At 50.6% G+C, this 13,779-nt stretch overlaps 1 protein-coding gene across 1 annotated transcript in view; it reads left to right on the top strand.

The window, feature by feature from the left end:
• Positions 1-13,779, top strand: part of TTC28 (tetratricopeptide repeat domain 28) — a 44,297-nt gene that overhangs the window by 3,461 nt on the left and 27,057 nt on the right. The window contains 2 exon segments of the mRNA XM_009071191.1: positions 1-113; positions 12,799-13,306. Coding sequence (XP_009069439.1) covers positions 1-113; positions 12,799-13,306 — 621 coding nt within the window.

The raw sequence follows: 13,779 nt of genomic DNA, 5'->3' as shown, positions 1-13,779 counted from the left end.
GCCGAGCTCATGGAAATCTGGGCTCTGCATTCTTCTCTAAAGGAAGTTACCGGGAGGCCCTCACTAACCACAGACACCAGCTAGTGCTCGCCATGAAGCTCAAGGACAGAGAGGTAGGAAACTTATTAAACAGTCTGAGCTGGGAGTCAGCACTGCATGGGGTTCCATGTCCATATGATCATGTCAAAAAGCCTTGTCTGTCTGCCCTGTTTTACTCCCAAGAATTTGGAAGCTGTGTGATTTCTCCTCCCAGGCATCCACTTGCCTTTGGTTAAGGCAAGTCTTTGTACCAGTAGATATGAGTGCAGGGGGCAGGATGTTTGGTTTATCCCTTTGTCTCTCCATCTCCAGTCTCCCTGGGGCTCTGAGCAGGTCCTTTCACCTCCCTCTTCCCTCCTGTCCATGTTCCTGCAGTGCAGAGGCTCTGGGCTCCAGGGGTGGAAGCTGCTGCTGGGTTGGAGCTGTGCCCTGGCTGCCCTCAGCTTGTGGTCCCTGGTGATACAGGTGCTGCAGGTCCAGACCCTGTTGTGCTGCATTCTGAGTTGTGCCTTTTGCAGGCAGTTACTGAGTGAGATCCCTGTCCCCAGTTGTTTGCATAAAATACACTTCGTTTAAACAGCAGTGAAAAGCAAAAGAATCTGTGCAAACCTGAAAACAACTCGTGTGAAGTGTAGGGGTTGCTTGGACTGGATCTGCTTTGCCTTGCCCATTTGCCCTTCAGCACCTCAGGCATCGTGCTGGGCTCCCTGCCAGCTCAGGGAAATGGGCTGTATGGGCTGAGGAGGCTGTCCCAAGGGGTTTCTGCCCAAAGTTCACTGTGAGGACAGAATCACATCTCCGTGCACGTCACAGATACTCAAGCTATTCCTCATCCTCCAGGGACTTCCTCTGCTGCGAGTTGGAAAACAGGCCTGGGGTCACACAGCAGGCACAGGGAGGGGCTGGAGGCAGCAGGGCAGGTGAGAATCCGTGTAAGCACAAGTAGTTTTGGGGGAGATCAGTTCCCTGCTGCTAAGTCTTTTTTTCCCAGAAAGATCTACTTGAATTTGCCGAGTGCTTTACTGAAGTATGATATGAAAAGTTAAACATCAAGTAAGCCTGGGAGAAATGCATCTCTCAGTAGGCTGTTGAAGGACTGTGGCTGGCAGAGGGACCTGCTAGACATTTCCATGATTGTTTTACCAGCTGGAAAACCTCCTGAATCACTCCTGATTTCCTTGTTTCTGTTCCTGCAGAGCAAGAGAGCTGTTACTCCACATTGTTTTTACAGTTCTCTTGATCAGGGGTCCCTGATGCTGCTGACAGTGTTACCTCTGTGGCTGCTGCTGTCCATGGGCTTTCTGCTGCAGCAGATCCCTCACTGCAGGCAGGGGCAGGAGGCAGAGCAGGAGAGTTGCTGTGCTGGTGTGAGCACAGCAGCCCCAGAGCCCACGTGGGGCTGGAACCTTTCACTAAGTCCAGGCCACTGGGCTAGGCAGATCCCATTGGTCCATCTCGGGGGAGTCAGGGAATGAGAGCCAGTCGCGATAGTTCTTAGTTCATGACACATCTGGGCACGTAATTAGCAGTTATTGACAACAAATGAGCACTTGGTTTAGCAAGAAAGCTGAGCCGCTTGGATTTCCTGTAGGATGTAACCACAGGAAATTAATTTGGCGCTTTCTGATGGCATCACCCTGACCACAGAGCTTCTCTGAACAAAAAGCTGTTTTTCTTGGCTTCCTTCGCAGACATTTTTATAATGCAAATGTTATAAAGTTGCAATAGGGCTGATGTGAATTCCACCAGAAGGGAATTTGGTGTGCGACTGTAATGAGGTCATTGTTTTACCTCTGACTGTACAGAGAATTGGCAGAGGAGGTAAAAAGTGCTCCTTTGTATGGGATACTGCTGCCTTCAGAGGGACTGTTGGGGTCTGAGGCTGCTGGAGCAAATGTTCTTCCCAGGAGCTTCTGCTGGGCTGTGGAACAACCGAGGAGGAGGTTGCAGAGAGTCTGTCTGGAGCATCGAGGTCTGTCCTCCCTGCCTAGGCCTGGAGAAGGGAAGTTGTCAGCAGAGTGGGGAATCGTCTCAGCTGCTCACAGGGACTCAGGGTGTGAAAGGTTTCTCTCCCCTGGCACAGGGAGTCTGTGCAGCTCCTGTTAGAAGCACTGTGTCATGCTGAGCACAGGCCATTTGCTCTTCCAGTCAGTGTGGGGAGAAGTTTAGGCTGTTTTGTGATACTTGTGCCTGCAGAGAGCATGAAGCAGGTGTAGCTGGGATTTGGCATACCTGCAGTGTGTCTAGGAGAGACCTCATGTGTGGGTTTGGTGTGTTCTGTCCTCTCTGTGACCGAAACATCAGCATTGTCCAGCAGTTCATGTGCTGAGCAAATCCTGTTCTGGTAGCTTGGGCTGCTGCTCTTTTTTTCCAGTGCCCGTGGAAGGTCTGGGAGTTGTACAAAGAGAAGTTCCCTAAAGTAGCAGCTAAAGTCCTTGGATGTGCCAGAGGAGAAGTGGTGGATGATGTTAGCAAGGAATGCTGCATCCCATTACTTTAGCTCATTGTCTTTTGCCTGTCACAGAACTGGCTCTGATGAGCAGCAGAAACTTGCAGCCTGTTTCTCCTCAGAGTGGACTAAGGCCTGCAGTTAGGCTACCACATGCTGGAGGTGCAGAATGTTATATCTGTACTCTGATTTTTTAATTAATTGCTGTGTTTTTAGCACCAGCTAACCTGATCTTCTGAAAGCCATTGTGTAACTCATGTAGTGTCCATCGATGCCACGTCACAAGCTGTGATTTAGGCAAGGGCTGTGCAACTGATGACCTGTGCCAGGGTCAGAGGAAAGACTGCAGTCAAAATGTGAATGTGAAAGCTGTAATGCCAGTCCTCTGTGTTCCTCTCCATCACTAGCTGCTCCTGAGGTGTGGAGAACTGTCTTGTGTTAGGAATTCTCTAAGGCCAGAGTGCCCAGGCAGAGCCAGTGGTGTGTGATCTCCTGGGACAGCTTGGAGTGGCCCTTTTTGATGACTGTTTGCAAGGGCCTGTGCTCCTTCCAGAGCTTTTCCTTTTAGAGAAGTACTGCTTGAGTTTTGGAGCCTTGAGGGCTGATGAGCAGAAATGGACAGGAAAGCTGTGGAGCTCCTTCTTGGGTCCAGTGTCCAAACCCTCACACAGGCTGTGATTGAGGCCACTGCCACCACAGGGGCTCCACAGTGGAATAGCTCCCTGCTCTCCTGGGCCCTCAGACGCCTTCGATTACAGCCTCAGTGTTCAGAAATAGCAGAGCAGCACGGCGAGATCATAGACTAACCATCAGGAAATGAATGCCTGTGTGAGAGTGCAGTGCCAGCACGGAGCTCTCGGCGAGGATGCTGCTGCCAGAAAACCACTGGGTGCTGGCAGCTCCCGTGTGCTGGCTGCTGGGCACATCTGGAGCTGAATTGGGCCTTTCCTTGGGATGCAGCATCCCTCTTTGCCCTGCAGGAGTGAATCTGCCCCCCTGACCTCTCCCTGGGGCTGGGATGAAGATGCAGCTGAGAGCCTCAAGGCTGTTTCCTGCTGCCCTTTGCTCGTGGCTGCAGGAAGGGCAGAGAGCAGAGGACAGACTGAGAGATGGTGTTAGTGCCAGCTTGCCCCTGGGTTGACTTGTGATGCCCAGCAGCTTGCAGCAATCATTCCTGCCCTGGGTTTGATGGGTTTTCCCCCCTTGTCCCTTTGTGGAAGGAATTGGTGCAGAACAGCTGGGGCTCAGTGCCCTCCTCTGTGTCTGGGGCTGCCCCTGGACGTGTCCCCGAGCAGATGTGGCTCAGGGCGTTCTCTGCAGGTGGGTGAGCTCAGACACTGATGAGCCAGGTTTTACTGTAACAAGATGGTTTTTAAAACGGTTGCAAATGTAAGGCAGAGTTTGTGTTTGCAGCTTCAGCAGAATTTGCTCAGAAAGGCTGACTGTTTGCAGGAGAAGGGGATGATGAAGGTGATAATTAGAGCTGCGCGGTTAAGTGGCGTAGAAGAAGGGTGTTTCTTAAGCAGGCTTTGGTGGGTTTTCTGTGTCACTTTGGTGTGTCTGTGGAGGTTAGGGCAGTGATGGAGCCACAGCCAGAGGGATCACAGTCACTGTGCACCTCTGGAGGAGCAGTGTTGGGGAATACAGTTACTGGGACAGGCACAATCCCTGGCTGGATTCAGGGGGGAATTTGCAGATTCTGCAACTGTCTGAACATACTTTGTGAGCAGCTCAGCCACTGGTGGTTATTTAGGTTTGCAGCTCTGGTAGTTTTTCCCAGTCCTGTTCAAAGCAGTGAAACTCGGTATAAAACTCCCACGTTTGGTAAACTGCAGCTCCTCACTGTCAGGCTGTGCAAGTCAAAGATCAAATTTCACCTTCTTGTTTCCAGAAGGAGATGCAGGAGGAAAGATAGATCATTCCTTTCTGATGAAATCTGTAAATTCTATAAAGCCAAGGTTTTCTGCCCCTTCCTGAAGGGAAAGGGAAATGCTTTCCAGGTGTCCCTCCTGCCCTGCTTTGTCTGTAAAGCCACAGCTTCAGTTGATCGCAGAGCTGTGAGGATTCAGCCTTTTCCCTGCAGTCCCTGTTGCATTATGGTTTGGGGCAACAGAATGGGGTTTTTCTCTGCTCTGCTGAGTTAGGTAAGGAAAAGACAGGAACACAGTCTGAGCTGGAAGTGGCACAGCTGTCCTTCAGGGATGACTTCCTCTTCATTCTTCCTAGTAAAGTGGAACTTGGGGGCTCAGTGTGGAGATCCCCATCCCATTGAGGATGTGCAGCTCGAGGGAGCCCACGGTGGTGTCCCTGCCTGGGGGATGTGGCTGTGCAGAGAGGTGTTCTAGCCCTGGGGTTGCCACATAGCTCAGACAGGAACAATCTTAAACCTTGTGACCGCAGTTATTTTGTTATGTTTGCAAACAATCTGGAAAATGAGGACAGGATATAAATACCTCACAAATGAGAAGTGGAAAGAGTCTTCAGGCTAAAGCAGTTTGTCATGCATGAAAACATTGACTAAGATGTCATGGACAGGCTGTGGAGGCAAAAGGAGAGCAGTGTTTGCTGCATAACCGACAGAGCTCTGCAGAAAACCAGCAAAGAAGGCACTTGCTTTCTGCTTTTGTCTTTCTGTAGTGAAGCCACTGCTTCAAAATAATTTATTACATAGTTGTCTGCCAGAAGTGGGTTATCTGCTGCCTGTAGCAATATGAACAGGAAAGAGAAAAAGGAGAATTTGCCTGTTTCCTTACAGCTTTATCACATCTGACAGGAGTTCCAGGAGTAAGGAACAGGCTGAGAAGGGCTTTGCTAATTGCTAATCTATACTAATGGTTAAGGCAGCCACTGCTAATAGAAGTGCAGGAATGACGAGTTTAGGGTGTATCCAACAGCAAAGAGCTGCTGCTTTGTGAGCTTTTACAAGAGAAGAGTGGGAAAGGACTCCAGAGCTTTTGTTAAGAAATTAGTGCCTCTTTGTTACTGATCTCACCAGAGCATCTCTAAGTGCTGTGCATGTGTCCTGCAGAGATGGTGACTTGGCAGGGGTGTCCTGTTTCTATGTCAAAACCTCCCAGTATCTTCTCAGGAAGGTCAAGCAGCAAGAAGATCAGTGGGTGACTGTGGTGCCATCTGTATTCACAAACGTTCTGAGTGCATGGGATTACCTCTTCCCTCTTTGTTTCTCTATTCTGCTGTCTGTTTTTCTCTGGGGTTCTTTGAGAGAGGCTCTTTTGAGTTCTGGTGGTACTTTCAAGAAATTGGAACAACCTGCTGCTTGGTTCAGCCTCTGTGTAAGAATCAACTCCCCAAATCCCTGTACACTTTACACAGGATTCACAAACAACAGAATGGTTGATCGGGCTGCTAACTACTCGAGCAAAATGCTGCTCCCAATCTCTGCTCTCCAAAGAGGTGAGAGGCCAGTGTCAGTTTCTAGGAACTCAGTGGAAAATTACATGCAGAAACCAGAAATGGGTGAACAGATCCTGCCCTTGCAGTTCCTGGACTGGATACGTGCAGAAAGAAGGGGCACTTTGGCAGTTGCTGTCTGATGTGAGCCTGTGCACAAAGCCAGGCAGCACAGAGCCTTCCTGCTGGTCTCGAGCTGGTTTTACTGTGTATTTTCATTATCACTCTGGGGACAGCTGCCAAGAATCACTCATTGCCCAGTGTGCAGCTCCAGCCCACAGTCTCCCAGTACTCAGAAATGGGTACAGTCCAGGTGCATCCTTGGCTGGATTGGCTGAAGTTTCCAGCAAGCAGCTGAAGGGATGCAGCAGGATTTCCAGGGATCAGACAGGAGGCTGAGCTGAAGGAGGTGGGGGCTCTGCAGGGTGTCCCAGCACATCTGCCCCATCATTGCTTTGTTGGGACTCGCTGTGGCTTGACTGGTTTTTGTTTTGTAAGTCATAAGCTCGTTAAACTAAAGGCCAAAGCTCATCTTCAGGACTATGTAGGACCAAAAATTGCTGGGTTCACCATGGCACCAGCAGAATGCTTTCCTGGCTTTTGGAGGAGTTTGCAGATCCAGGTCTGTGTCTTCCAGGATCATTGCTGATTTTGTACTAGACTTGAGGGTGATCTGATTTGTAGAACTGAAACCTCAGTACTGGCCATTTGCTGGGAGGATGTGGCTGAGCAACTCAGGGTAGCCTGGGCGTGCTGGATCCCTCTGTGAAGGGCTGCTGGGGGAGGGCTGTGCAGCAGCCAGAGCAGAGCTCAGTGAGATGGGGGCAGATTGGTTTTCCAGATTTCCTAACAGGACAGAAGCTTTATTTTTACCCCGTTGACCTTGAAGTCTCAGGTTCTGCAAGTATTGTGTTTTCGCTTAATGAGACCTTGTGAGAAATTTGACTCAGTCTGCAGAACGTCTTCCTGGACACTTCTTGCTGCACTGTTCAGTTCACCAAAGCTCAGTTTGTGTCTGGCCCAGATGTTCAGCTCTGTTGTTGGGTGTCCAGAGGTACAGACATGCCCTTCCCAGTTGATGTTGTTCCCATGAACACTCATGCTTCAAACAGCTGGTCTTGAGGGGCCTCTGATTAACCACTGGGACTCGAAAATGTGACCTGTGATGTGGGTGTACATCTCAGACCTCATTAGCAGTGTGGTGCTGTCCTCTGCCTCACTGGTTCCAGCCTCTCAGTGCAGCAGCAGCCTGGCTTCGTTAGGGATCCAGGGCTGACTGCCAGCTGCTGGGAGAGCACTTGCCATATGAGTTCATTTGGGAATTGAGGATCCTCCAGGGCACTAGTGCTGCATTACAGCTCAGACAGTATGACCTGCGTGCTCGGGAGGATGAGCTCAGTGATGTGATCAGCCTTAGTGCCTGAGCATCACCATTTGGATTTCTAGCAGAGAGCATCCATCCTTTGTCTTTCTCTTTCTGTCTTTAGCAGGTTTTTTTAGAGTCAGTTTGACTGGATTCATACAGGTTAGTCTGGTTCGAATGTGATAGGATTAAGCAGAACGAAGGGAAATCTGACCAGTGCAGGAAATTTGGGAATGCACTAAAAGGCCATATGCTTTGTTTTGTTTGGACTTGTGACTCAAGAGGGAAATGTAATACTTCCTGAGGATCTCCTTTAAATGTCCCCATTTGACCTTCACAGCACATGGATTTTAGCTGAAAGAAAAGCAGTCTTCTGGTTTTACTTTCCTCTCTCAGCATCTGCAAAACCCAGCACACTGCCGAGGCCTGGACCCGGCTGCAGTAAAAGAAATGAAGCAGAAAACTTGTGCAAGAGGTGCAGCTCTGGGAGCAGCACTCTCTGGGTTTCCAGGGGGACCCACCTCAGCCAAGGCTTCCCCCCTGTGCTGAGTTTGCAGCGAGGGGGTGTCCAGCTTAGGAACAAGAGCAGTGAGGATTGGCACAGGTCAACACGCTGCTGGAGGAGTTGGAGATTTTTTTGCTGCACAAAGAGCTTCTCTGGGACCTGTGAGATCCAAGTTTGTGACTCGCTGCCTTATTCTTCCAGGACTGACTTTGACCAGGGCATGAGTCACTCTTCAGTGTCCCTGCTGCGGAGAAGCTTGTGGTTTGAAATGAGAGCTTCTTTCCTTACATCACCACTAAAAATGTCCAGTCAGCCTAAAGTGATCGCACACAGGAGCCTTTCAGACTGTGTTCAGAAAGTGACCAAATTTGGGCTGCTTGGGGGGAAGCTAGATGAAGCTCAGGTGGTGCTTAGGCTCAGTGCTGAGGTCTCATTTGTAGTGTCCCTGGGACGGTGTATCTTGTGTGGCTTCCCTTTCTGTGTGGGCTGAGCTGAGTGCTGCAGAGCCTGGTCCTTACCTGTACAGCAAACAGCTCCCATGCAGAACGAGCTGGGATGTGTCCCTGGTGTCAGGTAACCTGTGTCCATCCCACCCTAACAGCTACACCAGTGCAGGGCACAGCAAGATTGGACTGTGTGCTCAGCCTGTCAGTGCTTTCAGAGCTCTGTGTGTCTGTTCTGGAACAATCTGCTCCCCTCCCCACCCCCAATCACACTCACAGGTGAACCAGCACATCTTTGCTCATGTTCAAGAGCAAGGGTGTGTGGGTGAGGGGGTACACTGGCTCTCAGAGCTGCTGCTGCCTGTCCCCAGTACAGCTGTGATGAATATGCATGGCTGAACTTCTGGATACATCCAGAAGTTGATGCATGTTTCACTGCATCCATGGGATCAGGCTGCTGTTACCCTGTGCCCAGAGGGAGAAGGGAAGTGAAGAGGAACAGCACGCAAGGGCACTCTGGGTCTCTGAACAATCCTAATTGGGGTCTGTGTTTGGGGATGAAGGGAATTTACAGTGAGATATACCAGGCACAGCATCCTCACCTTGCCCATTTTAGAATAATTATAGTTTTCTTATTGAAGCAGGCTGCAGTCAGGTGAAGACTTTAGATGTAATGTGATTGGGAAATGACCATTCTCTGGCAAGGGTGAAATACCTACAGAACACATCTCTCCAGGTCACCAGGTCCCTGTTAGTTGGCATTCTGTGCTGCACATCTGTGTAACATCAGACTCTGCCTTATTCAGCTGAAAACCTGAGCTGGCTGTTGTTCCCAAGAAAAAGAGAGCACTTAGGAACCTTTTTCAGAACTTCCTTCTGTGCCTCAGCTCAGTGGCAGAAGAATCTGCTTTCTATTAAAGTGATAAATTGCTTAATTGGAGGTGTAAGCAACCCCCACTGTAAAATTTGTCTTTGTCAGGTATATAAAGCATTGATTTTCTTTGTTTGCTGATACAAACCCCCCTGGTATGGAGCTGTAGTCTCCCATCACCCTGCTACTAAGCAGAGCTGTGTGCTAGCACAGCTGGAGTCTGTTTCACATGTGTCAGCCTTGTGCTCTCCCTGCCACGATGGGACTCTTCTGCCAGTGACGTGGGAACACCCCATCCCTCTTGGCCCGGTGTGTGAGCCACTTGGGGTTCCCAGTGGATCCTATTATGTGGAGGATTTTATTAAATATACAGTGGTGAATTTCTCTTCGGGAATCCTGTTCCTAACCCCCTGAAGTGAGTCACTGGAGTCCCCCAGCAGATGTTACCACCAAATTGTACTTAAACACTGCTGTAAGGGCAAGCTCCCCTGGCTGCCCCCAGAGCACATAAAGCACTGATGGTTATCCTGCTGCTGCACAAAGCAACCTCAGCCTGGGGAAGCCAGAAGTGCCACAGGCTCTGCTCGTGCAGACTCCAAGAGGATTGAGAAGTGCTGCTCTTGGATCAGGTAACAGTGGAAGCTGCTACAGAATAAAACGTGAGGAGTGTTGGTGTGAGGGACATGTCAGGGGGTAGACATGGCCTTCCTGCCTTGTCTAGCTGTCTGTGAGCCACAGCCCAGACTCTGAGAACAGCCCCAGCTTTCCAATCAGCTCGGGCTATTTCTTGCAGCCCTCCACCCTTCTTTTTCCATTGCCCTTTTTGTCTCCTTCTGCTTTTTCTTCATTTCTGCTTCTCTTGTCCTCCTCCCACATCCTGGTTTTGGACAGTCCAGCCCTGGGCACTCAGGCATCTGAGCCAGGTGTCTGCATGTCCTGGGAATGGTTGCCAAGCTTGTACCCTTCATTCTGGGTCTTTACTGGGAGCCTGAGCATGCTCTTGGGCAAGGGGATTAGGAGCCCTGAGAATAAACGTTTCCAGCCACACAAATTTCAGTTCCTATCATCTGCTTCCCATTCTAGGAGACATCCTAAGGATTTCTTCCCATGTGCGGTATGAGCAGTCTCTGCTTCTGTCAAGCTTTTCTTGTGCTCAGACAGTCTGAGATCTGCTGCTTTCCATTTATGCCTCTTTTCCCCAGCCATAGCCCATTAACATCATCCAAGTCTCTGCCTGATGGCCCTCTGCCAGGGCTCATCTCCTCAGCAATCTGCACGCATGGATGTCCACTTTTTTTATTTTAGCAGCCCCAGGAGACACCAGATTTTACTGACTCCTTGTTTTCCAGAAAGACATTTCCATTCTCTTCCCATCAGTATCAGAAATGCTGCTGGTGGTGGCTGGTCTTTCAGAACTGGTCGAGGCTGAGTTGGTTCTGGGTGTGTTGTGCCAGTTTGGCTGTGCCCAGGTGGTGCCACAGGTTTGTTCCACAGCTGTGGGCATTGCTCACCAGCAGCATGGAAGGAGCTCCAATGCACCTGGAGGCTGCAATGGGCCCCACTCGGTGTTTTGGTCCAAAGAGGTGATTCTTCCCCTCTACTCTGCTCTCATGAGATCCCACCTGGAATACTGCACACAGTTCTGGTGTCCTCAATGTAAGAAGAACATGGAACTGTTGGAGCAAGTCCAGAGGAGGCCATAAAGTTGCTAAGAGGACTGGAGCATCTCCCCTGTGAGGACAGACTGAGGGGGTTGGGGCTGCTTAGCCTGGAGAAGAGAAGGTTGTGTGAGAGAACTTTTCAATATCTGAAGGGCCTACAAGGAGCTGGAGAGGGACTCTGTGTTAGGAACTGCAGTGATAAGACAAGGGGTAACGGGTTCAAATTGAAGGAGAGAAAGTTTAGGTTAGATCTTAGAAAAAAGTTTTTTACTATGAGGGTGGTGAGACACTGGCACTGGTTGCCCAGAGAGACTGTGGCTTCCCCAACCCTGGTGGTGTTCAAAGCCAGGTTGAATCAAGCCTTGAGCAACCTGCTCTGCTGGGAGGTGTCCCTGCCTAGGGCAGGAAAGTTGGACTAGATGATCTGTAAGGTCCATTCCAACCCCTAAAATTCTATGATTTTAAGATGGCTACATGTGTCTGTTTTTTTCCCTTTTTTCCTCTAGTGAGGTTGCAAATGACTCAATACTCTGTATCTATTAATCTTCATGAAGATTTGTGTAAAAAAGGATTAAAATTCAGAGCAACAATATTCACGTTGGTTTTGTAGCAACCTCCAGACAGGCCCCTCAGACCCTGTAAGAGCTTTCCCTCAGCAGTGTCAGCCAAGGAGTGACATCACTGTGCTGCTGAAGAGGTTGTCCCATGCCAGACTGCCCCGAGGCTGCAGCATGGAGCAGGACCTGCTCCCAGCTCTGCTGTGCCCAGGAGGGCCTGGGGGTGCTGCCTGAGGGAGCTGAGGTGCTCAGCTGGCTCTGCCCTCCCCCTGACATCTCCTTTGTGCAGGTCTGGAACTGGGTCATGGCAGCAGCTGAGCAGCCCAGAAACGCACGTGGAGGAGTCGGGGTCAGGACGCTGGAGCAAACAGCCTTGCTGGGGCAGCATGCTCCCAGCTCTGCTGTGCCCAGGAGGGCCTGGGGGTGCTGCCTGAGGGAGCTGAGGTGCTCAGCTGGCTCTGCCCTCCCCCTGACATCTCCTTTGTGCAGGTCTGGAACTGGGTCATGGCAGCAGCTGAGCAGCCCAGAAACGCACGTGGAGGAGTCGGGGTCAGGACGCTGGAGCAAACAGCCTTGCTGGGGCAGCAGATGTGCACTGGGGGAACACATTTTTTTTTGGCTGGGTGCTCTGGCACTGCCAGGTGGAAGGCAGGCCTGTGTCCTGGGAGATGCAGTGGGCAAAGGAATCTGATTCTCAGATAATTTATGTTGTTAAACACAGCTGTTTATTGGTGGTAAGAACTCGGGTTTGCAAAGAGCTATATTTAGGTGAGATGTGCCCAAGGGACAGAGGCTCCAGCTGCTGAAATGCTGTTGTCTTTGCTGCAGTCCCAAGGTTGTTGGGGGCTCAGGACCCTCCCTGGGGGTGCACAGTAAGAACTGGCTCAGCCTGCAGTGTGGCTGTGTCCAGGTGCACATTATGCTGCTATCTCTGGCACTGCTGTGGCCTCAGTCCACAGGATTATGGTGCTTTGACATGAACTTATGGCATGGAGAGTGGGACAGAGCAGACATTTCTTGGCATTGTTCCCTGCAGGTGATTATCACTATTTGTCTGTTTTCCTAGGAGCTGATTTACACAGGATCTTCTGCTGAGTTAGCTGGACCTGGTGTAGGTGTTAAAATAGCCAGGAGAGGTGACCTGAGGTGTGGCTGCACTGCTCTGTGGACAGCTGGGGCTGGTCCTGGAGTGCAATTTTCTGCAGCAGTTACTGTCTTCTCAGTGGTCTCTGTATCTTTTCAGTGCTGTCTTTCCCCTCTGCCAGGTACACCCACACACTGCATGCTTCGGAGAAAGAGGTAACCCAGGCCATGTCCTCCCCAGGCAACCCCATCCATTCTTGCTGCCCTGGGGGGTGTAGAACTGTAGAGAGCAGGTTTTCTGGCTGGTTGTCACATTCGTTCTCTAGGATGGCCCTTTGTGGTTTTGATTTCTAGGACTGAGGACATCTGACTCGTTGCCCTGATGATTGTACTCACAGTGCCCTTTTCCCCTGCAGGCAGCATCCTCAGCACTGAGCAGCCTGGGCCACGTGTACACAGCCATCGGGGACTACCCAAACGCTCTGGCCAGCCACAAGCAGTGTGTGCTCCTTGCCAAGCAGTCCAAGGATGAGCTGTCTGAGGCACGGGAGCTGGGCAACATGGGAGCCGTGTACATCGCCATGGGCGACTTCGAGAACGCGGTGCAGTGCCACGAGCAGCACCTGAAGATTGCAAAGGAGCTGGGGAACAAGCGTGAGGAGGCTCGAGCCTACAGCAACCTGGGCAGCGCGTACCACTACCGCAGGAACTTCGACAAAGCCATGTCCTACCACAACTACGTGCTGGAGCTGGCCCAGGAGCTGTCTGAGAAGGCCATTGAGATGAGAGCTTATGCTGGCCTGGGCCATGCAGCTAGGTGTATGCAGGACCTGGAGAGGGCTAAGCAGTACCACGAAGAGCAGTTGCACATCGCTGAGAGCCTGCAGGACCGAGCTGCTGAAGGCAGAGCCTCCTCCAATCTGGGTAAGGCCCTGACACGGAGCAGAATGTGTCAGGAAATGCTGAGACTATCAGAGATCTTGCTGTGTGCTGTCTTCTTAGTCACCCCAGTTTCACCAGGCTGTCTTGGTAAATTAAACAGGCCCTTGGCAGATTGTGTGCTGCTGTAATGTATTCCATGTTCAATTATTAAATTCCTCAGAAGGGCACTAGAAAGCACAAGCTCATGGCAAAAGGGAAATGAAAAGATAAAACGCATTTGAAGAGCTCTTCAGGAGTCAGAAATATATGTAAGTCTTGCACTAATGCAAGAAGTGACCTGGTTTGTTTCCTGACCATTTCTTTGTGAGCTTGTCTGCTGGATGATGATATATTGCAGCCTCGTAAGTTGGGAGACACGTGGGTCCTAAGTAAGTTTGTTTTCAGATGCACATGTTGAAATAACAGTGTGTAGGAGTCTTATGCTCTCCTCAGGAGAGGCATTAGCAGGCTGGGAG

This window comes from Acanthisitta chloris, unplaced genomic scaffold, assembly GCF_000695815.1.
Source record: "Acanthisitta chloris isolate BGI_N310 unplaced genomic scaffold, ASM69581v1 scaffold2163, whole genome shotgun sequence".
NCBI lineage: Eukaryota > Metazoa > Chordata > Aves > Passeriformes > Acanthisittidae > Acanthisitta > Acanthisitta chloris.
The sequence above is the reverse complement of the archived record's forward strand: the minus strand, read 5'-3'. Positions and strand labels throughout refer to the sequence as shown.